The following is a 27,500-nucleotide window of genomic DNA, read 5'->3' on the forward strand; positions in this document are numbered from 1 at the left end:
CAGAGTTTGCTGTGGAAAATAATCACATGCACTGTTCCACTCTGTTCTTTTCAGCCCAGCTGTCTGTGGGGGTTGGCAAGCCATTAACATCCTCTGCCAGCCAGCTCCTATTTTTATATTCCAGTCTTTTTCTAGAACATGACTCCTTGGTAGAGCCGGATTCATTTGTGAGAGATGGATAGAGTCTTTGAGACACTTCCTTCAAATGAAATGTGCCACTAGGAGCTCTAGGAAGGTGAAGCGAAGCTGTCCCTATTATGGATCTCCCATGTCAAGAGGCAAGGGCTCTCTCTGTACAATGAGGATTTTGGATTAGATGTTTTCTAAGAATGCTTTCCAACATTACGTGATTCTGTTATATAATTCAATCCTTGCCTGAATCATGAATCCTGTCCTATAGCAGACCTGGAAAACTTTCAATCCTCTGCTCGAAGACCTTTAGTGACAGAAAGCTTACTACTTTTATCTCGTCACACTTCTCTCCAATTTTACACTCAAAATCCTCTCCACATCACTGAGGTGACTTGTGAATTGTGAGTAGGAGTTGGCTATTTCTCCAAAAAGACTTTGTCTCTCCCTCCAAATAAGCATCAAAAGTAATCTGTAGAATTTAACTGACTACTCTGGATTGATTTTCATCATAGTAAAAGACAACTTTCTGTTCTATGAGACACCTGTAATTGTGAACAGGTCTTTAGAATAAACACCAAATGAATAATCTAACTCTAATTGGCTATAGGTATCGGGTGATAAAACAAAAACATAAGGGCTATAAACTTACAGGAATATAGGCTTAGAATTTTCTTGCTTTCTATTCTCCCTAGTTTCTTCCAGGAAACCAATCTTCTCCTCACACTAGGATGAGTATATGTGTAATGTCATGGAAAGGGCATTACTGTATTTGGAATCAGAGTACCTGTGTTGAAATCCTGCCTTAGCTACTTATTGTACTTTTGTAACCTTGTCACTATCCTCTGCATGCTTCAGTTTCCTCATCAATGAAATGAGTGGGTTGGGTTAGATGACCTCTAAAAAGGCTAATTTTAAATCAATTTTAAGAGGAAAAAAGTTTTATGTAGGTTGATATATATATAAATTTATATATAATGTGTCTATACACATATATTATTGTGTTGTTTCAGTTGTGCTTAACTCTTTGTGACCCCATTTGGAGTTTTCTTGGCAAACATGCTGGAGTGCTTGCTATTTCTCCAGTTCATTTTACAGATGGGGAAACTGAGACAAACAAGGTTAAGTGACTTGCCCAGGGTTACACCGATAGTAAGTGTCTGAGACTAGATTTGAACTCAGATCTTCCTGACTCCAGGCTTGGTGCTCTATCCACTGTGCCACGTAGTCTCCCATACATATACATACATATATGAACTCACTAATGTGACACGAAAGGCAGATGAGGCATGAGTTTTCTATCTTTCAATCTCATGATCTTGGACAAATCACTTAGCTTAGTTTTCATGCTTGTTAATTATATACAAGAAATATTGGAGAACTTCATATGTGCAAAGATTCACTGCAGAAGATATAAAAATGAATAGGACAAGGTTTAGTTTTTTTGTTCCTTCTGCAAACAGTTTAAAGTTATGGGTATGGAATAGGATGAAGATTCAGGAATGCAGGTTAAGGAGAGGTATTATACATAGGATCATTGATTTAGAGCTATGAGCGTTCTCAGAAGCCATCTTGTCCTAACCCCTCTTTTTTTTTTTTTTTTGGTGAGGCAATTGGGGTTAAGTGACTTGCCTAAGGTCACACAGCTAGTAATTGTTAAGTGTCTGAGGGCAGATTTGAACTCAGGTCCTCCTGACTCCAGTGAAAGCTTATAGTCAGCTTCAGCAACCAAATGATATGCACTTGAAATAAATATGTTTCAAAGTAAGTGAAAATCAATATACAACAATACATCATTTATATCTTTTCTCCTATTCTACACTGTAAATACCCTCAACCTTATACCCTTCCCCTCTTCTCCGTCATTCTTTCCTTCAATCTCAGAGGCAGAGGTAGCTTTTCTTTTGACCAAGATTAATTCTTCTACTTGTGCTCTTCGTGCTATCCTCTCCTATCATTTCTAGGAGATTGCCCCTTGCATAAGTGTTAAACTTTTCCTGTCTATTCAGTCCTTCCTTGTTGTCTACCCATTCTAAAGAAGAAAAAACAAAGACATCTCCATTTGACTACCATCCCTTCAAGCCATCATCCTATATTTCTCTCCCCTTTCACAGCCAAATTCCTAGAAAAAGCTGTCTAGTCATTGCCTTCACTTCTCAAGTATACTCATTCATTAACCTTTTACAACACAGCTTCTAGCCTCATTTCTGATATAAAACTACTTTCTCCAAATTTCCAATGATCTTTTTTTTTTTTTTTTTTTTTTAGGCAATGGGGGTTAAGTGACTTGCCCATGGTCACACAGCTAGTAAGTGTCAAGTGTCTGAGGCCGGATTTGAACTCAGGTACTCCTGAATCCAGGGCCGGTGCTTTAACCACTGCGCCATCTAGCTGCCCCTCCAATGATCTTTTAATCGCAAAATCTCATGGTCTTTTCTCAGTCCTCATCTTTATTGGCCTCTCCAGCATTTGTAACATGTTGGCCACCTTTTCTTTCTATGGTCTCTCTCTGTCTCCTTTGTTTTTGTTTGCATCACCCCTCTCTTCTGTTTCTCCTCCCACCTGTTTCTTTGCAGTCTCTCTCTTTTTTTTTTTCAATTATATCACCTACCCTTAACGTGCTGTCCTGGGTCTTTAAAAATGTTCTCTTTACAATTTCTCAATTACCATCTCTGCGCACATTCCTCATATATCTATAAATTAAGCCCTCTTCACTCATCTGAGTTCCAGTTCCATGTTGCTAACTTCAAAGTGGACATTTCAAACTGGGGGTCCTTTGGATGTCTTAAAATATTTAAAAATAACTTATTATCTTTCCTCCTTCACCCTCAAACCATCCCTCTTTAATACTTTCCTTTTTCTTTTGAAGGCACCACTATCCTTCAAATCTCCCAGGTTCTCATCCTCAGCTTCTCCCTCACCCCATATGTACAATCAATTGCCAGATCTTACCATTTCTACATATCTTTTATCCATTTCCTTCTCACTATTCTTACAACTACTAATTTAGTTCATACCACTATCATGTCTTGCCTGGACTTTCCCAATGGCTTCTTAATTAGTCTCTTATTTAGTAGAAATCTCAAGTTTTTGCCTATGCCAGTCTATCTTTCACATTGCTAACAAAGTGATTTTTAAAAAATCTTGGGTCTATCTTGCTCTTCTACTCAGACTTCAGTGGCTCCCTATTGTTTCTAGGATAAAATAGAAATTCCTTTGATTTTGAAAGCCCTTTCCATCTTACCTTTCCAAGCCCCATTACATGATACTTGCCATCCTGGACTCTGGTCTAGCTAAATTAGCCTTCTTGTTCTTCCTGACACATAGCACTCCATGTCCCATCTCTTCAGTTCTGCACTGACCATTGTATATGCATGGAATACTCTTTCCTTACCTCCACCTTATGGATTCCTTTTTTTCTCTTGAAGACTCAGCTCAAGCATCACCTCCTATACAAAGCCTCCCTGAGCCCTTCTAACTCTTAGTGCCCTTCCTCCCTCAACTAACGTGCATTTATTTTGTATAGGACATTCCAAAAGTTATACTACAGTTTTAAGCTTTTAGAATTTTAAAAAAACCCTTTTGGAACACCTTGTATTTATTCTGCATATACTTAAAGATGTATGTTATTTCCATGATAGAATTTAAGCTTCTTGAAAAATGTGGTTGTTCAGTCATTCAGTCAAGTTCAACTCTTAGTGACCCTATGGACCATGCTGCCCGTGGAGTTTTCTTGGCAAAGATACTGTAGCAGTTTGCCACTTCCTTACCCAGAGGATTAAGGCAACAGAGGTTAAGTGACTTGCCCAGGGTCACACAGCTAATAAGTGTCTGAGGCTACATTTGAACTCAGGTCTTTCCTGAGCATTCTATCTACTGAGCCACCTAGCTGCTTCTTTCTTTGAAAATGGGGGTTGTTATACTTCTTACTTTGTATTCCAAACAAGTAGCACAATGCCTAGCACACACAAAGCAGTTAATACTTGTTGCCAGATTATGGGCTGTTTCCCCCAGTTGAATTCAAGCTTCTTGAGGGCACAGATTCCTTTCATTTTTGTCTTTGTTTTGCCAGTGCCTGGATTATAAACTGATAAGACCTTGTTATTATAATCTACTAGTTTCTAGGTTAAGTGTCTGCTTGTTGAATACCTTGCCAAATCTTCATTGCCTCCTTCCCTCAGTTAGGGAACTTCAGTATTTGATGTACTTTTAAACACCTTGGTCTCTCATTCATTCATTCAGTTAGCTACCTGTTTACTTATTCATTTATTTATTTATTCATGTATTTATGTATTTGTTTATCCATTCATTCATTTACTTATTCACTCATTCACTCATTTATTTATTTGTTCATAATTTTGGGGTGGGGGCAGGACAATGAGGGTTAAGTGATTTGCCCACGGTCACATAGCTAGTAAGTGTCAAGTGTCTGAGGCAGGATTTGAACTCAGATCCTCCTGAATCCAGGGCCAGTGCTTCATCCACTGTACCACCTAGCTGCCCCTGGTCTCTCATTTTATTAACTTCTTTCATTCCTTTTATCTTCACTCTACCACCTCCGTGATTTTCTACTTCGAAATCCCCTTGTTTGGTCAGAATTATTTGTTCTTCCATCTTTCCCTCTGCTTCTCTCCTCTGAAGCCTACTCGGTGTCCTCATTGTGATTTTTCAGCTCTTCAGCATCATGCACCATCTCTGCTCTCAACACATACTAGCTGTGTGACCCTGGGCAAGTCACTTAACCCTCATTTCCCTGCAAAAAATAAAAAAATTAAAAAAAAATAAATAAGATTGCTGGACATGGAATTTGAAGACTTGAATTAATATTCTTAGTCTTCAACCCTAATGTTTCTCAAAAACTCTTCTTCTGTATTACCAACTGCCTACTAGAATTCACTTAGGCAATCCAATTGGCATCTCAAAGTTTTCATTCCCAAAATGGAACAGATTTCTTGAACCTATTATTTCTCCAAACTTTCCCATATCTGGTAAGGGTGCCACCTTTCATCTAGTCACCTAGGTTTGCAATCTCACTTTCTTTTTTTTTTTTGTGGGGCAACGAGGATTAAATGACTTGCCCAGAGTCACACAGCTAGTAAGTGTCAAGTGTCAGAGGCTGGATTTGAACTCAGGTCCTTCTGAATCCAGGGCTGGTGCTTTATTTACTGTGCCACCTAGCTGCCCCTCACTGTCTTTCTTAATGCCATCTTCTCAGTCCTTCAGGTTCATTTTGTCAAGTCCCATTATTTCTTTCTCTATCATATTGCCCACATCAATCCCCTTCTTTCTATGTGCAATGACAACAATCTAGCTCAGACCCTTATATCCCTTCAGCTAGACTAACCTCCTAACTGGCTTCCCTGTTTCCAGTCTTTCCCCTTTCTAGCCTATCTTCTACAGAGCTGATTGTTTTTCTAAGGTATAGATCCGAACATGTTGCTTTCTTGCTCAGAAATCTTCAGTGGCTTCCTATTCCCTCTAGAGCAAAATACAAATGTTTCACTCCTATATTAAATGCTCTCTTTGATCTGGCCTCATCCTACCTTTCTGGTCTTATTTCATATTTACCTTCCTTTACATACTAAATTCTAGTCCAAATTAGGCTACCATTTCCTGAATTCAACTTGTAGTCTCTCTTTCATTCACTCAACAGGGGTTGTTTGTCCTTCATTCTTTTTTTTTTTTTTTTTGGCAGGGCAATGGGAGTTAAGTGACTTGCTCAGGGTCACACAGCTAGTAAATGTTAAGTGTCTGAGGTCGGATTTGAACTCAGGTACTCCTGAATCCAGGGCCAGTGCTTTATCCACTGCACCACCTAGCCGCTCTGCCTTCATTCTTGAAGAGAACCAAAATGACATCACTATGTTGGGGTCAAGGTACAATGGGTCTAACTATACCTGATCAGATCAATATGAGCTGGGAGGCTGTAACATAGGTTGGCACAAATAGTCCACATGAAAATTTGGAATGGACATGTTTAAATTTACACATTTTACATTTTTTTTGAGCTACTGCAATTCTGCTTTGCTCATAGAGCACAGTGTCTTCTTTGATGTGGGCATACCGTGCTGGGTGGTTCTGTGACACTGTTTCCTACATCTCTCAATTGATTTCAATAAGCATTTATTAAATGCCCACTGTATTCCTGCCACTTAGATGCTGGGGATATGTAGACAAAAACTGTTCTCCAGGATGTCACATTTTACTGGGTGGAAATAATATCAATAAAGATAAATACAATGCAATGGAGGAGGGATGATCAGAAAAGGCTCATAAATGAAGTGGCACTTAAGCTATGTCTTGAAGGGAGGTAGGGACTGCAAGGGGTGGAGATGAGACATTCTAGCAATGGGAGACAACCTATGCTAGTGCACCAAGGTGGGGATGGAGTGTCGCATATGTGGAATATTGAGCATTGCAACTTGGTTGGACTCTATCTCCATACAGTCATATAAACTGTCTTGAGGATGTGTGCTGAAGCTACAAATATTATAAAACAGGGCTTGATTTATTGTTTTATTGATCATCTAGACAAAGTGATAGAGAAAATGTTAATGATGCAAATACATTTAAAAGTGTGTCATGGGCACAGATTTTTTGGGGGAGGGGGAAAACTAGTTGTTAAACATACCAGTGGAGTTTTTGGGAGGGAAAACTGGTTGTTAAATGTACCAGTTGCTGGCTCTCATATCTACAATGTCCCCTATTCTCCCCTCCACTTTGCACAATCTTTAGTTTCCTTAAAGTCTTAGTTCCAGTGCCATCTCTCCTATAAAGCTTTCTGAGTCCTTCTGTTAGTGCCATTCTCTCCCTCCTCAAGTTACTTTGAGTTTATTTATTTGTGTATACATATTGTAGGGTCAGTTGGTCATACAGCAAGAATTAGTGAGCTGGATCTGGAATTAGGAAGACTAGTGTTCACATTTAGCCTCAGATACTAGTTGTATGACCTTGAGCAAGTTATTCAACCTTTGTCTGCCCCAGTTTCCTCAACTGCAAAATGAGGATCATGATAACATACCTCCCAGGGCGGTTGTAGGTGGTTCAGTGGGTGGATAGAGTGCTGGATCTGGAGTCAGGAAGACTCATCTTTCTGAGTTCAAATCTAGTCTCAAACTTACTAGCTGTGTGACCCTGGGCAAGTCATTTTTAACCCTGTTTGCCTCATTTTCGTCATGTGTAAAATGAACTGTAGAAGGAAATAGCAAGGCCCTTTAGTTTCTTTGTTAAGAAAACCTGAAATGAGGTCACAAAGAGACACCACTGAAATGATTAAACAGCAACCACAAACAAGGCACATAGTAGATGTTTTAATAAATGTTTATTTTCTTTTTTCCTTCCTCAATTCCTAATAATTTTTATAAGCTTTGTCTTTTTATCCCCATTGCCTATTATAGTGACCTACATATAGTAGGTGCCTAACAAACATTTCTTGAAAAGAACTAAAATATGGTTCAACACAACAGAATTTCTCCACCAAATTTTTCCTTATAGTATTGACCGAACATCCTTGGACTATGGGGCTGCGAGTCAATGGCTTTTGAAGTGCAGTTGAGTAGTGTGTCTCAGCTAAAGTCCTACTCCAGCAAGAAGCCTTTCCCAGTCCTCCCTACTCTTAGTGCCTTTCCTCTGAGACTACCCCAATCCATCCTCTGTATGGCTTGTTTCTACAAAGATGTGTGCACTTCTCCCCCATTAGATGGTGAGCTCTCTAAGAACAGAGACTGTCTTTTGTCTTTGTATGTCCATTGTTTAGCAAGTGCTGGACATATAGGAGGCACTTACTAAATGCTAGTTGACTGACTAGTGAAATGCAATAGATTTGAAGTTGGAAGAACTAGACTTAAATCCTGGTTCTACAACCTGCTACTTATGTGACTTTGGGCAATTGACTTAATCTTGGAATCATAGCTATATAGAGCTGGAAGTTACTTTAGAGGCCATGTAGTCCAACCCCTCATTTTATCCATGAAGTAACTGAAGGACAAAGAGAATAAATGACTTTTTTTTTGGTCACTGAGGCAGTGACAGAAATGAGGTTGGAACTAAAATATTCTGACCCTAAAGTAAATGCTCTTGTGATCAGTCACTCAGTAAGTATTCATTCAACACTCTTTGTGTGTGAGCTACTCTGTTAAATGCTGACGCTACAAACAAGAAAAGCCTCTGCAGGGTGCTGGCAACTTCTCTGGACCTCTACTATCTCATGGGACCAGAATTATAGCTCTCTAAACTATGAAACAACTAGATTTATGATCTGGTTGATCAGACTTGGCAGGCATCAATAGAGAACATGCTTACTGATAGTAGTTATACCAGACCTTGGTGACCTCTAAGTCTTACCTGGCAGCTAGGTGGTGAAGTGGATAGAGTATTAGGCCTAGAGTCAGGAAGATCTGAGCTCAGATTTGGTCTTAGATACTTACTAGTTGTGTTGCCCTGGGCAACAGTAGGCATTTATTAAATGTTTCTTTCCTGGGGCAGATAGGTGGCACAGTGGATAGAGCACCAGCCCTGGAGTCAGGAGGACCTGAGTTTAAATCTGGCCTCAGACACTTAACACTTACTAGCTGTGTGACTCTGGGCAAGTCACTTAACCCCAATTGCCTCACCAAAAAAAAAAAAAATAAAAAAAAATATTTCCTTCCTTCCCTCCCTCCCTCCCTCATTCCTTCCTTCCCTCCCTCCCTCCTTTCTTCTCTCCTTTCCACCCTCCTTCCCCCTTCCCCCTCCTTTCCTTTCTCCTTCTCCTTTCCTCCTCCTTTCCCCTCCTCCCCCCTCCTTTTTTCCTTTCCTTCCTTTCTTTCTTCCTTTTCTTTCCTTTCCTTCTTTTCTTTCTTCCTCCCTCTTCCATCTCTCCCTCCATCCTTCCCCTCCCCTTCTCTCTTCCCCCTTATCTCCCTTTCCTGAAATCTTAAGGTTCACTTTACCTTGATATGCCTGTACCTGGTCTGATGCCATGTGCATCCTTATACAATGTCTGTTTGCCAGTTAAAACACTTACCTTGCCTGGAAAAATGACAGCAAAGCACAGACTTTCTTGGGCCTATTTCCAGGGCTTTGCCTGCTTTAGAACACTGCTCCCCCCCCCCTCCCCCAGGCCTGACCCTGTTCCTATCTGGCATTGGTGAAGGAACATCTAAATGGAACTCAGCAAACCTGGATTCTATTCTCAGATCTGCTCTAAACTTGCAGTGTGACATTGGGCGAGTCATCTGTGTCTCATGTCCTTGGGTTTCCTCAGCTGCAGAGTGATTTCTGACCTCCCTGGGTCACTGGGTGGTGGGGAGGAGGAAGATAAGAGAAAAGAGATGAACAATGTAAAAATGTCTCTGCGATAGATGGCGGCATCATTCATTTTAATTGCCATTATTCCATACAAACATCCTGACATGACTGTGAGTCATATTAACATGATCATGAGAAATGAAGCCATTATAATCTTGCAAGCATATAACTTTATTACCATCAGGCCAGTGCAATTTTAACTTGCAAGTGTATTTCCAATCTGGATGGGAATCTACCCAGGCATCTTTTTTTTTTTTTTTAAGGAATGCATAAAGTAACCACCTCTCTCAGGGAATTTTTTTTTGTAGGGGGGAAGAGCAAGGGTCTGGGCCCCTGATTTATTCAATATAGAAACCTCCCCCTGTGGAGATTCATTTCACTAAGGCAGACTTGCGACCCATCTGTAACAGTCTCAGAGAATTGTCTGGGAGCACTCAGAGGTTGTGACTTGCCCAAAGTAACATAGCCCGGTATATGTCAGAAGCAACACTTGAACTCCAGTGTTCCTAACTCCAAGGCTGGCCCTTTATGAACTGTGTCTAAATGAAGGCTTATGACTGGAGATATGATTCTAATTGAGAGTTGAATCCATTAGTGAGACATTCAGGCCCTTTTCCCATCTCATCCCATTAATCAAGCAGAATCAATCAGTGTTAGAGGACCAGGAAACCTACAATCCTGCTTCATTTAGACCTCCTCCTTGTCCCCCTCTGAACACAGTGGGACAGTGCCTAGGGATAAAGTCTGAAGTTAAATTAACCATCACCATCCTGATCAAAGCAATTAGTTATTGGGACCCTCTTCTGCTCCTCAAGTCCCACATATCCCCTCAGTGCAGGATTAGTTTATGCTTTGAAAAAGAGCTCTGCTTTGAATGGGTTTGGAGATGCTGGTGGCAGGGCCGAGGGTGATGGACAGCAGATGAGTTTTTCCAGCAGGCCTTGATCTTCAAGGAAAGAATAACCTCTTTGTGGTTCAACTGACTTTTCCAGCGGGGAGCACCACAAACATTAGCTAATTAACCTTTCCAGATCTTCAAAGGGGACAATAAGTGCCATTTTCTCCATCTTGTCAGGAAGGGAAGGAGGCCCCATGAAATTGAGTCTGGTGTCCCAAATCAGCAGCCGAGTTTTTTTTTTTTTTTTAAAAAGGAGGCCCCCGGAGTTCCAACCCCCTGGCCTTCTCCTCCTGTTCCCACAATGACACAAAGGCTGAACAATTCTCTGCTTTCCTTAGGGGCAGTATTAGGGAGCGTGTGGCCAGCAAATGGTAAGAATTAACGAACCTTCCTCTACCAAGCAAAACGCATTGCATTTCGCATGCAACAGTCATTCCGAGCTGTTCTGTTCAATAGATTCCGGATGATGATATGCTCTCCACACGTGGAGCTGGAATTCCCTGGCCTAGATGAAATATGACTTTTGATTATGCAGCAGCCAGACAGCCTGAAGACAGCCAAACCGGGGAAAGGCAGTTTCTTTATTAGAAGGAGTTGAAGAGCATGGAATAAAACTGGCCTCCCCTCCCCTTCCTTTCCAACTCCAGCTGAAAATTGTTGTTGTACCAACTGTCAGCCAATGGGGGTCTCTCCTCCTGCAACAGGGGCACAAGAACAAATGAAAATGCCAATCTCCTCTCCACCCCCATCTTGCTATATTAAGCACACGCATGACTCTTAAAGGGAGATTACTGTGGGAAGCCAAAGCTCTTTCCCACAAGTAAATCTGATGGAAGGTTTGCAGCTCCTCTCTTTCTGTGAGGGAAGATTGTAGGCTGAGAATAATGGCCCTTGTCACTTCCCATAGTCTCGTTATGGGAGATATTTAGTGCTGATGCTGGGATGTGGGGGTAATATCTTGGATGTGATAATGTTGCTTCCTGCATCAGTGCACACAGTATTGATTGTAAGCTGTCAACCTTTTTGTATGCTTGGTGGGGTCCCAGTAGACTAACCACTTCAGAGATATAGTAATGCATTAGGTCTGGGACACATGCTCTGTGTTAACTAAGTTGGGCTTCTCATTCTTCAAATCTCTTGGCTCAAAATGATTCTCTAATCTTTCAAGCCCATGACTTGGTCCTGTAATGATTGGAATGATGCCACCTGCTGGAGACTTACTGTAGAAGAGTTCCACCCATGAAGTTGAAGTTCTTTGAGGGCAAGACCAGGAGTCTTTTCTTTGGCATCAGGAAGTGACGTTAGCTAGTGGGAGGAAGAAGGAAGAGACTGGCACTCTGTCTCATTCTCTTTCCTGGGGACGCTGGTGGAGAAGGGAGCTAGAAATGTGCTCTCCCTTTAATAGATAGGAATCTAGGCCTTTTCTTCTTTCTTTACCAAATTCTTATTCTCCTTAATAAATGCTTAAAAGTCTAACTCTTGCTAAAGCTTATAATTTATTGGCGACCACTCATTAGATATTTTAGACAGACTAGCTAGAATTTTAGCCCTTAACAGTCCCCTTTGACCCTGCTTGTGGCAGACTGTGCCAGTGTTCCTCCTTACCCCTGGATCCCAGGTGCCCTCAGTTTATCTTACAGGGTCCTCTGATTTCCCCATCCCTTTATAGCTATTCAGGGGACCACACTTTTCATCTCCTTTTCAGCAGCTCTTGGTGTCTAGAAAGGAGGAAATACAAGGAGAGCTTAGTCAACTGGTTCTCCAATGATTGAACAGCACAACTTTCTTTAAATTTCAGTAAAATTCTAACTCCTACCTCCTTGGATAAATATCACTTTAGTGTAATGTAGACATATTAGCAGCCATTCATAGCAAGGACGAAGGTCTTCCTTATGACCCATGTCCTTCCTCTTGCTTTTTTGTAACTGGTCATAAGAAACGTGATGACTCAAGAAATTTCCTGCCTTCCCCTTTCCATACTGAAAGCATGGAAGGATCCTGCCTTGTTATAAATAACCAACAGGCTTCAGGATGAGACTGATCGATCAGACTGAGAAACCCATGAAGATACAAATAGAAAATTCATATATAAATGAATGTTGGGGGCAGCTAGGTGGCACAGTGGATGAAGCACCGGTCCTGGATTCAGGAGATCCTGAGTTCAAATCCAGCCTCAGACACTTGTCACTTACTAGCTATGTGACCTTGGGCAAGTCACTTAACCCTCATTGCCCCACAAAAAATAAATGAATTTCAAAGGACCAAATTATTTCAGGGAGTCAGTGATAGCAGATGATATATGTGAGGGGGTAGGATAAGGTTGAAAATTCAAGGTGAGATGGAATCTTTTAAAACAATTTTGAAAAGTACTAGAGGTGTCTAGCTTATTTTATAGTCACAGACTTATAAGGGCCCTTAGAGTGTTTCTAATTCAACACTCTCATTTTGTAGCATAGGAGACTAAAGCCCAGAGAGAGGAAGAAGGAAGCCCAAGGAAACACAGTAAGTTGGTGGCAAAACCAGGACTTTGAGTTCAGGCCTCTCCACTCCTGAGTTCAATGCTTTCTACTCTATCAGACCTTGACAGGATGCACAGTGGTTACTGGCTAACTTATGTTCTCTCCCCACATTTTGATTGAAGCTTTGACTTTCCGGGCAAAGCATCCTGATGAACTGAATAAGGGTGACAAGGAGAAAGTCCACACAACAAGTCAAGAGGACAACTGAGAATTTTACTTGGGGTGTTACAGAACAGGCTTTTGATACAAGGGAAAACAAAAAGACGCTGGGAAAATAGGATGGACTCCTGCTAATTCCCCTTCTTCCCCAGCCCTGGCACATGGCCTCCAATGTCAACCCTGAAAGTGATGATGTTCTGGCTCTATATAAAGCCACAAACCAAGGAAACCCCGCCTTTAAAGATGGCAGCCCATGAGCTTTGTCCTGAGCCACCTGTCTTTCCTCAAGTGGCAGGTTAGATGGGCTATGAAAGGTTGAGTGAGTGGCCAGCACCTGAGCAAAAACTGCAGCTACTAAGATGTGAAATCCAGGCCCTGGTTTGTGGGAATTCTCCCAGAAGCCAGAAATCCTTTGAATTCATTGAGTCTTACTCCCTGAGGTACTTTAGGGGGAATATCAGTGGCATTTCTCAGGAAGTGTCACACGTCAGAAACCCCAATTGGGGAGGAGGCATTGAGGGATTAGACTGAGCCTCAGCAGGTTCTAGTGGCTCTCACAGATGATTTGTTCCTTTCATGCACAATTTCCACACTAGGAGAAGTTGCCCAACCTCGTGGGTTTTCACCTTGGAAACAAAAAGGGTGAGCTTTGGGGTTGTTGCAAATTCCAATTAGCTTTCAGAAAATGGAATTTAAAAAGTGATTAATATTGTTCCAGCAATAATGGAACTGGGCTTTGTTACCCTGTTGGCGATAATGTGGTGGGGGGTGGGGGGAGAGGAGGAGAGGGGAAAAAAGGAATGAGAGGGATTCCTGGGTGTCTGTTTCCAATTTGGAGGGCTCTGGTAAAGGGTGCTCCCTCATTTGGAATGTCAAAATATAAGTAACAACCTCTTCAGTCTTTTAGGCTTTCATTAAATGAATAACTAAGGAAATAAATAAATAAATACTTAAAGAGGCAAACAAAGAGAAAAGTAAAATGAAAGAAAACAGAGAAAGGAGTCTAGGCCCATCTAAATTGGTGATGGCAGACTTTTAGAAGCTCTGTTTAAGTGTTTTCTTAACCCAAACCCCAAAGCGTGTCTAGAGCCAAATTCTCTGCCTGGGATTTTAACAAAGAAATGTAGCAAGCTGTGGTGTGCATACAACTTTTAACCAGACTAACCTTGGCTCTGGATTTCTGCCCTTACAGCTTCATAAGAGGTAAAAAAAAATTATTTGGAACAGCAGCAACAACAACGACAAAAAGAATTTTTTAAAATGAAGGGGAAAAGCAATTCTGGTTTTCCAGGAAGCAAACAGATTTTTATCCAAAAGTAGAGTAAACAGTGTTTATTTTTCAATCAAATGGAATTGCTTAATTAAAAAAAAAATCTTATCTTCCCCCTCCCCCCTTAAATACTACAGACAATCTCATTTCACCTCATCAGACACCTAGAAACAAAACACTGGACTCACCAGAGAGAACTGGGTAATAAAAGCATCAGAAATTCAAGTCAACTATGGAAGGGTTCTGGTTACCTGGCAGCTCTCGATTCTAAACAAAAGTATTCTGAACCTATTTGTTGGATTTGCCAACAGTTTCTTAAAATTGGGGGAGCTGGGGGCCTTTGGACTGTTTTTCTTCTATTCCAATTGTTTCCTGCATAGGAAAATTAAAGTCAATGAATAAAATGAAAACCCAAAGAAACATTTAAAAACTTGTTTGACTAGTATTCAGTATGTGAGCTTATTAAGTATAACTTGTCCTCCTAGTTAACCTTGTCCTGGAATATATATAGGTTATTTGTAGCCGCCACTGCTATAATATTTTCTGAAGGATGCCAAGCTGTATGTAAGATCTTTTTGCTAAAGTCCAGACTGTCCACACTGATCTCATCTTTTCTCCGTTTGCCACCTACACACACTTTTCGGGGTTTCAAGATGGCCCTGGGCTTGCTGTTTTCCCTGGAAGCCTCCAGGGTGACATCACGCTTGGTATTGCGGTCAAACATCCTGAAGAAGTTGTTGTAGGAGCCGGTCATGATGACACTGCAAAATGGTAGAGAGGAGTTAGTTGTACATGAGTTGGGGCCATCACAACCCCTATGGCTTTTGTTGGTGAAATGCTAGGTGCAAACCTATGCGAAATTTATTTTTGCCTTTGACAGATTCTCCTGCCTTGGTTGTTTTACGGAGAGAAAGGTAGAATAGATTTGATAAGGGATTTGCCATGCTGGTCATTGTAAAAGGGTTTTAAAATGGCTAATTCGGATAGTTCTTCTGGATATTGGTTTCATCTTATTGTGTTAGACATCTGGTTATTAGTCCCTGAATTGAATGATTCTTTATTAATGATAAATAATCCCAAGTTTTAAAAATGTGGTTTTTTTTTTTACAAATTTAAATTATGAATTTACATGCTGCCCAAGTTAGACCATGGAGTTATCTATATCTACCTAACCTTCTGAAAGATCTAGATTTTTTATTGTATAAAGAACACATTTTTAGAACAAAGGTCATCATCAATATTAAAATGGTAGAAAAGGTAAGGTTAAGAAAGAAGTTACTTCAAACATCTGTAACTTGACTTATTGAAACAAGTTAGAAGTATCTAGAAGTGAGCAATGAGAAAAGGTCTTATCACTGCCACCAAACTTTGTGAGGAAATTTTTTTTTTTTTTTGGTGAGGCAATGAGGGTTAAGTGACTTGCCCAAGGTCACACAGCTAGTAAGTGTCAAGTGTCTGAGGTCGGATTTTAACTCAAGTCCTCCTGAATCCAGAGCCGGTGCCCTATCCACTGTGCCACCTAGCTGCCCCCAGGAAATACATTTTATGATAAAAAATATAAGAAACATTTGGACAGTGACTTATCAAGAAATACTTTTCCTCCCTTCATCCTATGAAAAAAGTATATATATATATATATTCTTATTATTTCTATTATTAATCCAACAAGAAGCAGCACCATGTAGTAAAAAGAGGGCAACAAGCCTTTAGATCAGTAAGACCTGGGTTAAAGCCTTGGTTCTACCAGTAGAATGTAAGCTTCTTGAAGGCAGGAACTACATCCATTGTTTTGTTTCTCTATCCCCAGTGTCTAACACTGTGCTTTTAACAGAGCAGGCACTTCATGTTTGTTGATATGAATTGTACATTTAATCAGTTGCCTTGCTCTTGGGTGGACAATAAGATGGCAGAAAAACATATAAAGTTTTGATCTGGTGTTTTTTGATTCTGTGGACCTGGCACCTCTTTAGCTTTGTTCTATATTAACTTTTAATATGAATCTATTTCCTCTGCTGTATCATTTCATAAAATTATAAACAAAACAACTGAAGCAGTTTCTACAGTCAAGGAGCCTACATTTACTGATGGAGCTGCAAAAGGACCTGAGAAATCCTCTAATCCAATCCCTTTATTTTACAGATGAAGAAACTGAGGCCAGAAAAAAAATGACTTACCCAGTCTCATACATCATCAGTGGCAGAGCTGAGGCTAGAATTCATCCTGATTGCTTTTCTTTTTCTTTTTTTTTTTTTGCGGGGCAATGAGAGTTAAGTAACTTGCCCAGGGTCACACAGCTAGTAAGTGTCTGAGGTCAGATTTGAACTCAGGTCCTCCTGAATCTAGGGCCAGTGTTTTATCCACAGCTCTACCTAGCTCCCCCTGATTGCTTTTCTAAAACACTTAGAAGACATTCAGTTCCCAGAGGACAATGTTTCCATTAGAGAGAACCCACTAGCTATCAGAAAGATAATCAGGTTAAATATTTGATTCTCAATGCTGGTAACAATAATGATATTTCACAAAGCATTTGCAAACACTGTCCTTTGACAGATATTTTAGAAACAAGAGCTAATTAATTCCTGCTCTGTGATGTTAGCATTAAGGTAGTAGTAGGTGACCTGTTATGATACCAGAGGTTTTTCCCTTAGGAAAGTTGGAAAAATCATCTGTTGTGTGTTTTTGTTTTTTGTTTTTTGTTTTTTGGTGGAAGGAGGGGATTGGGCCCATCATTTTATTGTTGTAGATAACTCTGGGTGAGGAAAACCCAAGCAGGCTAGCAGCTGCTCTTCAAGAGGGTTTCCTAGGACACTAAGAGGTTAAGTGATTTGCCCTTAGTCAAACAACCAGGATTCATCAAAGAGAGAGGTCATGAACACACAATTTTTCCTGATTAAGGCCACCTCTCTACCCCCTAGACTACACTGCCTTTCCTTCAGTAATTTTTGAGCTAAAAACAAACCACCGATGTAACAACAACAATAACAAAATGGACACTTATGTAGTGATTTAAGATTTAATACTTATCACTTCTCTGTGAGGTAGTTGCTATTATCTCTATTTTATGTATGAAGAAACTGAGACTGGGTGGTTACATGAATTGCCCAGGGTCACACAGCTAGTAAGTGCATGTGGTGGAATTTGAAGCCAGAGCTTTCTAATTTCATGTACAGTGCCTTCAATATCAAAGACCTTAGAGTTGTACCAATTTCTTTTCAGGGAGCTTGATAGATGATTTGCACTTGCACTAAACCAATAACCTTAGGCCAGGTATGTACTAGCAGAGTAAAGAGGAACATTGAGGCCAATAGGCAGCTGACCCCAACAAATAGGCTTTGTCCTTCATTGGCTGAAGCTGTTAGGACTGAATTTTTGGTAGAGTTGATTTTGTTTTTTAATTAATTTTTGTTCTGTAGACTTGTCCCTGAAGAGCTTATAAAGATGAAATAATTTTCTGTTTATTTTTCCTAAATGATTTTGAGTGTAGACCAGTTTTGAATTATAGGACCATATCTCTGGAGCTGGAAATGAATTCAGAGGCCATCTAATTTTACTGATGAAGAAACTGAGGCTCAGGGAAATTAAATGACTTGCCCCAAGGTCACATGTTCTCTTCATATTGGTCTTATATTAAAAAAAAAAAAAGCAGTGCCCTTCTAGTAGAAAGTAAACTCTTTGAGGATAGGGACTGCTTTTCCTTTTATCTTTGTGTCCCCTGCATCTGGCCAAGGCCTTGAACTAGTTGGTACTTAATAATTGCCTACTGGATTGCATTAGAGTAAAAAAAAATGCCAGTAGCCAGGAGCATTAATTATTCCTTCTATGATGGGAAGCATCCATCTTTGAGATCATAGCTCATCAGTCAGGTGATCCTCAACTAGGTGTGAATTCCAGCTCATGCTATGGGTCTGGTCAACTAGGATTCAACATGACCCTTTTCCTCTTGCCATACTTTATTCAGATACCACCTGGGACAACTAGGATACCAGCTAGGACCTCAGAAAGGCAAGGGACGGCCTAGAGGTTGGTTGCTAGTGCTTCTCACCTGTCTGACCCATTCCACACACATTCAAATTTATCAAAAATGCAATCATTTTCATAGAGAGAACACAACTTGCTGCGGAGGTAGTCATGAACCTGTGGGAAGAAACAGAAGAGAATGAGTCAGGAACCTTATTTTCATTTTAGAGAGTGTTAGTGGACATCTCCAAGTGCTATTCAAATTGTTGATTCCTCATATCAAGAAATGGGTGGTATGTTCATGGGTGTGGGGAATTATATTATCATCTCTTTTGTGGGCAGATGAAGAACCTGAGGTGCAGAGTGAGCTCTCTTTCATCACTAGAAATTTAAGAGACATTGTTTGCCTTATAAGAGATGGATGGGTGCAAGGTCCCTCTAAACACTCATTGTCTACAGGATAGAGGTGTATACTAGCAAATTATAGTCATTTGTTCTGCTATATCATCACAATCCTCCAGATGGTCCATGAGCACCAAGGTGGGATTCTGGATGTGGGGGACAGCTGCTCAGGCCCAACACTGGGTGTTTGGGTTCTGGGTTTCTCCTTGAAGTGTGTAGGTCTTGGGCATAGTGAATCTAATCTCAGAATAGAAGTGTGCTAAGTGGGGAGAGAATTGAGATGGGGAAGAGAGCATGTCAAGGTAAAACATCCACAGTTTATTTCAGGAAAAAGAACATGCCTTGTCTTGGACTTGGCTGCTTGCCTCTTTGTTTTTGTTGCCAACAGGATGGTCTTGTGGCCTCTAGGTGTAAAAAGGTGCAGGGAAGAACCCAGACATTTAAGGCTTGGTGACCCCTAAATAAGGATCCTCTGTTATCCACTGGGATACAGTCCAAAAGTCTCCAAATGTTTCGTTTTCAAATGATTGTACATCCATTCACTCCCACTGTTGTCCCTCTAGTCAGCCTTTACCACCTTATCTCTTAATTATTGCAATAGCCCCAAATTGGTCTCTCTGCTTCTAATCCACCTGCATATTTGACACCAGCTTCATCTTCCCTCCAAATAGTGATTTCATCCAGTCATTCCCCCACTTAATACTTTTCAATCACTCTTCATAGTCTACTAGATAAAATCTGAATTTCTCAGCCTGGCATGTCCCTCTGGAACATGACTCCACTTAGAGGCTACACTCATCTAACTTTGTTGATTTTTACATTATCTTCCAAATATAGTAGAATGTAAACTCTTCAGAGTTTAGAGACCGTTTTGCTTTGTTTTTGTAGAGACCCAAGGTCTACCACACTGTCTTATATATAGCAGTTACTTAATACTTGTTATATTTAGTAGAATTGAAATATAGCTGCTGCCACCCTTCCTGTCCTTGCCTTTCCTCTTCATCCAGTTCAGTTATCACCTTCTCCATGATGCCTCCATTGTTCTCACCCCCTCTTCCTCTCAACTTATGGAGCATTTAGCAGGTAGATCATCTACCTTGGCACTTAATCACACATTGCCTTGGATTGTTAACTCGACATAAATGCATATCTATCTTGTCTTTTCAACTAGAATACATTTTCCATATAATTGTACATTATAGCTTACTATGTTTGTGTAGTATCCCTTTATTAGACTATAAGCTCCATGAGGGAAGGAACCTCGTGAGCTTTAAATAGGGATCCTTCTCTAATTTTGTACTTCCTCCATCACTCTGCTCTGTGCTTAGTTGCGAAAGGTTTGCCTAAAGGAAGGGGAGGGGTGGGGCCTTACTCCTTATTGACCAGTGTTTCCAAATGACTTGTACTTTACAGCCTGTTCTACAGGGAGAAAAAGGCCCACATGAGACTGCCATGGAATGCTTGAAAGCAGGGTTTACTGGATGTTCCCTTTTCCCTTTTAGATTAGTCTTGTATAAAAAGGAATCAAAGCAATTAAAGGTTAAGCTCTGTTAAGCACTTGGCACACTCTGAACCTGTGCCCTAGGGCACAAGCTCTGTCTACAGTTCACTGGCAAGGGAACACATACAGCTTCTCATTTCCTCACCCATGGAGTGGGGGAAAATAGCCAAGTCCCTCCCTCACACCCTTACCACTAGTCAAAATGACCCAAATGAAGGAGAGACTCACAGCCCTACCGTCAGTGGGGACTGGGAGACAGGCTCATTTTCTGTCTGCTTCTCTATCTACAAGGAAGGATGGAAGGAAGTTCCTAAGGCTGTTCTGACTCTAGACTGTCAGGCCATCACGAGGCATACTTTCAGCTGGAGTGAGGGAGGAAAGTGGCTCTGTGAGAGAAGCAGCATCATGACAGAAGCTTGGCTGGGAGGCGGCTCTGGACCAGTGACTGCATTGCTCCATTGGAGAGAGATTTATCTGGCTAGACTGATGGGATCAAAGAATTAGAGCTGGAAGGGCTATGTGAGGCCATCTGATTCAACTCTCATTTTATTGATGAAGAAACTGAGGCCTACGGAGATTAGTTAAGTGACTTTCCCAAGGTCACATAGCTGGCAGGTCTTCCTGATTATAGATGCAGTATTTTTATTTATAACTCCACTCTGCTTTCCAGCCCTCATAGCATCATAGATTTAGATCCCCAAAAGACTTTAGAGGCCAGAGGTGTCGAACTTGTAGCCCAAAGGTGGCCCACAACACTTCCAAGTGTAGCCGGGCCCAGATTAAAATGTAATTGGGCCTTCCTAGAATGCCTTCTCACTCCTCTCAAATCCCACCAAGCTCAAGTCAACACCCTCTTCTTTTTATGAGACCCTCCTTAGCTCCTACAGTTTAACTCTGCCTTGTAGGAAAATCCTCAGGCACTATAGGAGGTCCAAATAATATCGCAGTTAATGATATGTGGCCTTAGATACATGGAACAACTAGGAGGCAATGGAAGTCTAGATTGTAACCTCCTTGAGGGCAAGGACTATATCTTAGACTTCTCTTGTATCATGAGATGTATAGTTAGTGAGGGCTTATCCAATCCCTGAGCAATTCACCCAGTCCTGTACCTGGTAAGTCTCAATAGGCCGATTTTCCATGTTGAGGTCCCAGACTTTGACCGTCAGATAATCCCTGGTCATAATGTACCTTCCGCTGTGACTGAACTTCACATCAGAAATTGAAGAGATGATTTCAGAAAAAAATGACCTGTTGCTTGGATCTTCTGGCTCCTCAAAAACTGCAAAAGAAGAGCATAAGCTAAAGCTAGGGTATTCCAATTAGATAATTCTGAACCAGGGCTAGGCACAGGAGAAATCCAATAGCCAGCCTGGGCCTCACAAAATCCAGGAAGGGCAACTTGGGGAGCTGATGTCCTTTGGAGTTTTCCCTTCATTGATAGCCACCAAATGAAGCCACTCTCTTTGGTAGCTACATTAAAGACAAAGAATCCACTACAGTAAAACAATCTGGGAAACTAAGGCAATGGGGAGGACTCTCTCTTCCTCCCCCTCTCCTCCTTCTTGCCCCATCTCTCTTTATTGGGAGGCATGAAAATTTAAAGATCTTTGAATGCCAGGGAAAGGTCTTTGAACCTTACTTAGTAAGCAGTCAAGAACCACTGAAGATTTTTGAACCAAGAAGTGACATGACTCTTGAAGGTTTATCACATTTTTCTCAGCTCGAGTCACCACATGGTCTTAAGATGTTCGTTAAGTCTTCTAGACAGACAAGGGCTACCTATTTATAGGCACTTGGTAAGTTTAAAACCCAAAGAGCTTTTAATAATATTGTGATATAACTTGTAGGAGTACCTGACCTCTACTTCTCCTTTTCAAGGGAGAAGGGGATGAGAACCCAAAAGCCAACAGTCTTGCTTCCTATCAGCAGGCACCTCCTGTGGGGAGCTTTTTAGAAAGTTCTTCCTGTGATTATTTTTTCCTGACTACAGAATCCACTTTATCTCTTGGCCATTATAAACTGCTGAAAAGAACAAGTATTCAAGCTTGGCTTCCAAGAAAACGGATTGAATGTACCTCTCTTCCTTCAATTAAGTGGGAGACTATTGGTATGGAACTCTGAATATAGCATCAGATTTAGTTGACTTGTTGGTTGGTTTTGCTGAACTGCCTTTACCTCTATTATATTCTGATTATTTATTACAGGTGGTGGCTGATTGGGTGGTAAAGAGGGTAAGGATATATAGTTGGATATGAAGGTGAACTTAGAAACAAAAGATAGTAAAATTGAAGAATTTTAAAAAATAGTATTGAAACATTCAGATTCTAGCCTTGCCATCTCTCACAAGTTCTTGTCCCCTGGCAAATCCTGCTATTACCTCAAACTCCATCCATTTAAACCAAACTCCTTTTCTTCCTCTCCACCTTCTTCCCTGGCTCCTCTACTCTTCTGACTTTCCTATTTCTGTTATTTCTATGAGTGTTCCAGTCAGCCAGGTTCCAAACTTCGGAGTCATCTTTGATTCTTTCCTCTCTCATCAATCTAATTCATCTTATCTTAGTTCTTCCTCTGTAATGTCTCTTCTGTCACCACACCTGGACCATGGCCTTCTCATTGTTTAATGCTTTCAGTCTTTCCCCATACAATTCTTCAGCATACCAACCCTAGAACAACCTTCCCAAAGTGTTGCTTGCACAGTCACTGCCTTACTCAAAAAGTCATTCAAATTCTTTAGTTTGGCATTCAAGGCCCTATAAAAGTTGGTACCCACCTTTCTTTTAAACCTCATCTCCAACAAATCATCTTTCAGAATGTTCCACTCTAAACAAATGCCTACTTAATGTTCTCTCTCTTTTTTGTGTGTGTGAGGCAATTGGGGTTAAGTGACTTGCCTAGGGTCACACAGCTAGTAAGTGTTAAGTGTCTGAGGCTGGATTTGAACTCAGGTCCTCCTGGATCCAGGGCCAGTGCTCTATCCATTGCGCCCTTAATGTTCTCTTTTTTTTTTATAAGATTTTTTTTTCTTAATATTCTCTTGATACGTCTCAAGCCTTTCCATCTCTCTGCCTTTGCTCTGAGGAATACCTTTCCTTCTCCCATCCTACCCTTCAGGAGATACTGCTGCCACAATGAAAAAGGCTGGATAATTTATCTGTGGAGCAGAAAGGCAGCACCTGTTGCTCATAACCCTTCAGAGGACACCATCTTCTCCATCCTGTATAGGCGGCCAGTAGAAGACTTAGAAGAGCAGAGCTAGTCCAGGTTTCCAGGCTGGTGATCCTGCAAGATCACTTCAGCCCTGGCACCCCTCCCTCCCTCTGACTGGGGATGGTGGAGACCTCACCTCCCAGAATCTCCATTTAAAGAGGGAGTCCAGGTCTGCTGTCTCTTCATTTCCTGCACATATTAGGCCCTTAATAAATGTTTATTTACTGACTGACAGGTGTTTCATACAAGCCATTGTACTCCACAGCATCTTGTGTCAATGGCAGGATGATCCAGAGACCATATGAGACCTTTGGGCAGAGAGTAGGAGAGCTCTGGAGAGCCTGGTTGTCCAGGTGGCTTTTTCTCTGTGTCTGTGTCTTGTTTTGTGGTATACGTCTCTGCGAAGAACTCTTGAACAGTGGTCTGTACTGTAAGTGGCTTAGGGTCTCAGGCACTGAGTATAATAGAGGCTTGAGTAGTAATAAAAAGACCAGTGGCAGCTGTGTCTTTAATAATGTCTACTGAACCCCTCCTAATTCTTAGTCAAGCCTATGTCAAAGGTCAAGGTATCTGACATTTACTTCAAATCTCATTTCCTTCATGAAATCTCCCCTGAGATGTAGCATAGAATGGTGGAAAGAACACTAGTTGGACTTGGGTTCAAATCCTGGCTCTTCCATTTGCTTTCTATGTCACCTTGGGCAAGCCTCTAGATGACATCTAAGGTTCCTTCCAATTTTCTCTCTCTCCCTATACACACATAGACACACACACAAATACACACATATTTCAATAAATTACCTCTAATCCTCTATATTGCTGCCAAAATAAAATTCCTAAACCATGACCATGTCACTGTCCTGCTCAAGAAGCTTTGCTGGCTCCCTATTACCTATAGGATAAACTACAAACTCCTTAGCTTGGCACTTAAAACCTCTCACAGTCTGGCTCCAGCCTACTTTTGTTTTTTTGTTTTTGGTTGGGCAATGAGGGTTAAGTTACTTGCCCAAGGTCACACAGCTAGTAAGTGTTAAGTGTCTGAGTCCGGATTTGAACTCAGGTCCTCCTGACTCCAAGGCCAGTGCTCTACCCACTGTGTCACCTAGCTGCCCCTCCTCCAGCCTACTTTTCAAGCATTTTTTTATATTACTTCCTCTCAAGTCCTACCAGTTCTGGCCAAACTGTCCTACTATTGTTGCTTGAACAATGGTATTCCATATCCAGCCTCCAACCCTTTATAAAGATTGTCCTCCATGCCTGGAATGCACTTGCTCCTCAAGGCAGCTAGGTGGTGAAGTCGATAGAGCACTGGACCTGGAGTCAGGGGGATCTGAGTTCAAATCTGCCCTCAGAATTTGACACTTACTAGCTGTATGACCCTGGGCAAGTCACTTAACTCTGATTGCTTCAAATACCTGGGGCCATCTCCAGTCATCCTGATGTATATTTTGCCACTGGACCCAGATGGCTCTGGAGGAGAGTAAGGCTCGTGACTTTGCACAGCTCTCCCTCACTTAAATCCAATTCACTGCATATCATGACATCATCTTGTGATGTCATGGTCCTCTTTGAGAAAGAAGAACAAACAACAATAACTTGCTCCTCACCTTTGTCCCTTAGATTTTTATTAGCTCCCTGCAAGTCTCAGTTTAGGTGCTACCTCCTCCAAGAAGCCTTTCCTGATCTCTCTCCTTGACAGTGCTCCTTCCTTCACCCCTCAAATTATCTTGTATTTACTTGTGTCCAACTTGTTTCCCCCCTCTACACCCCATCCCACCCCTAGGAGAATGTAAGTTCATAGAAGACAAACTGTGATGTATTTTTTCTTTTTCTCTCCCACACCTAGAACAGGACCTTGTGTAAAAGAGGTGCTTAATTAATGCTTGTTGTTGTCTTCCCAAGCCTACTCCAGCCCATAGTGCTCTCTTCTTCCATATTACTTACTGTTTGTACCATTCATTTGACAAAGAAATACACAGCTGGGACTGCTATCTTGTACCATTTCTTATATGTCCTTCACATTACCCAGTGTAATGCGTCTTCCTTATATTTGTTCATTGATTGAACCTAAATATGAGTGTTATAGCCTTGAGAAGAACCAAACTATGAACTGACTTTAAATAAATGAAGAAAGTTACTTCGGGTTCCAGCTCTTCCATGAAGCCTTCCCTGGATAACTCCAGACAGCACTGTTCTAGATACTTCCAAACCATCCATTGTGCTTAGGATCTACATGAGCAGTCTTTGTGTTGGGATTAAATGGTTTTAGATATGCTAGTCTTGTCTCTATAGAATGGCTCCGTTCAATGAAAGTGAGTGGCTACTCACTAAATTTTTATTAAAACAAATCCTGAACAAAGCCAAAACGAAATCTCACTTAAAAACTTGACTAAAGACTGAAATAAAGCCTTAAAAATAAACAGCTAATGAACCAGTTTGAATCAGAACAATCTATATATTTTCTCATAGTCTCTGCTCATGTTCATTCAAGGATTTAAAGAAATGTATTTAGAAGCAGTTTAGTATCATAGAAAGAGTGAAGAGACCTGAATTGAGTTCTCTATTCTGCTACTGACTAGCTGTGTGACCTTTGGGTCTTATTTTCTTCATCTATAAAATGAGAATGAATAGATTATAATCTAAAGTCTTTGCAGCACCAACACTGTAAGGTTGTGTAATGCTTTTATTCACACAGTTGAACTGAACAAGAGAGAACTCAAGTTGAACAGATTCATGAAAGTTTCATGAGGCACAGGGCACCATTACAGAGAAAATGATAGTGAGCCAAACAGAAATGGAACCACCAATAACTTTGGTCACATACAATTTGATGGCTTGTGCAAAGACAAATGGCTTTTATGTAAATCAGATGATAAAATGTACATCATTGGTAAAGAATTAAAAATGCGACATCATCTTTGGTAGGCTTGCATATTAATTATTTGCTGTTCAGTTGTCTTGACTCTTCATGACCTCATTTGGGGTTTTCTTGGCCAAGATACTGGAGTGGTTCGCTATTTCCCTCTCTAGTTCATTTTTTGGTTACTTTTTAATTGTTTCAGGTCGTGTCCAAGTCTGTGATCCCATTTGTTGTTGTTTTTTTGGCAATGATACTGGAATGGTTTGCTATTTCCTTCTCCAGCTCATTTTATTGATGAGGAAACTGAGGCAAACAGGGACAAATGACTTGCCTGGAGTCACAAAGCTAGTAAGTGTCTGAGGTAAGATTTGAACTCGGGTCTTCCTGACTCTAGGCCTGGTGCTCTATCCACTGTGCTACATAGCTGTCCCTCAACTGCACTACTATGCCTATAAAGGACCTAAAGGACAAAGGATATTTTACAGGAAACATGGTCAGAAAAGGAGGTGGGCTACTTAAACGTGCAGAGCAAAGGATAACAGATGGAGAGCCCAAGTGCTGAAGTGAAAGACCTAATGGAAGGCCTCAGCTTCCAAGGGGCAGGATAGATACTTTTTGGAGAATTTATAGGAGAGCAAAAAAAAAGAATTGCACAGGATGAGGACAGACTACAAACCAAACTGATGATGGTAATACTTCCATCAATGAGATCATGGGTTCATTGACATGAATTCTTGTTAGAATGATGTAGGGGTTAAATATTGGTTGGTGCACAAATGAGTCAAGCCTGAGAAAGAACAGATTTCAGTTTGATAACACACTGTGACTTTAGGGAAAAACCTGAAGGACTGCTTCTACCTCCTATCTCCACCCCTTTCTTAGCATGGAGCATCGAAACATTCTAGGGATGAATGGTTATCTGGGACTTCCCCAGTGAAAGGAGGATAAATAAGCAATAGAGAAAAGAAGGGTGAGGGTAGACAACTCATGGTTAGTGCTAAGAATAGATAAGCTAAGTTGGGTTTGAGGCCCCTGGGAGGTTGACTAAACAAACATGTACTATGATAACCTTAAAGCTTAATGTACACTTGTCATATGGAGAGGAGGTGATGGTGCTTTCCCTGTACTGTAGTTGGGGGCTGTGGGAAGGTTTTCTTTTCAGGGTGGAACAGGGAAGGATCTAGAAAGGATCATGCTTGCATCCATCCTGAGGAAGGGGAGAGGTTAGAGAGGAAGCGAGTGCTTTGACTGATTCCATAAATGAGGTTTTTGTAGCAGCAGCATCTATAAGTTAGCTAGCAGAGTGA

At 41.0% G+C, this 27,500-nt stretch overlaps 1 protein-coding gene across 5 annotated transcripts in view; it reads right to left on the minus strand.

Annotated features, from left to right (window-relative positions):
- Window positions 1–13,026: 13,026 nt before the first annotated feature.
- PPP2R2B (protein phosphatase 2 regulatory subunit Bbeta) overlaps window positions 13,027–27,500 on the minus strand; it is a 511,290-nt gene continuing 496,816 nt past the window's right edge. For all 5 annotated transcript variants that reach the window (XM_043984083.1, XM_043984085.1, XM_043984084.1 and 2 more), the window contains 3 exons: window positions 21,236–21,405; window positions 18,306–18,397; window positions 13,027–15,024 (listed from right to left, as the gene is read on the minus strand). In XM_043984083.1, coding sequence (XP_043840018.1) covers window positions 14,745–15,024; window positions 18,306–18,397; window positions 21,236–21,405 — 542 coding nt within the window. In that variant the 3' untranslated portion in view covers window positions 13,027–14,744. The remainder of the gene's footprint in view (window positions 15,025–18,305; window positions 18,398–21,235; window positions 21,406–27,500) is intronic.

The sequence above is a fragment of the Dromiciops gliroides genome, chromosome 2 (genome assembly GCF_019393635.1).
Source record: "Dromiciops gliroides isolate mDroGli1 chromosome 2, mDroGli1.pri, whole genome shotgun sequence".
NCBI lineage: Eukaryota > Metazoa > Chordata > Mammalia > Microbiotheria > Microbiotheriidae > Dromiciops > Dromiciops gliroides.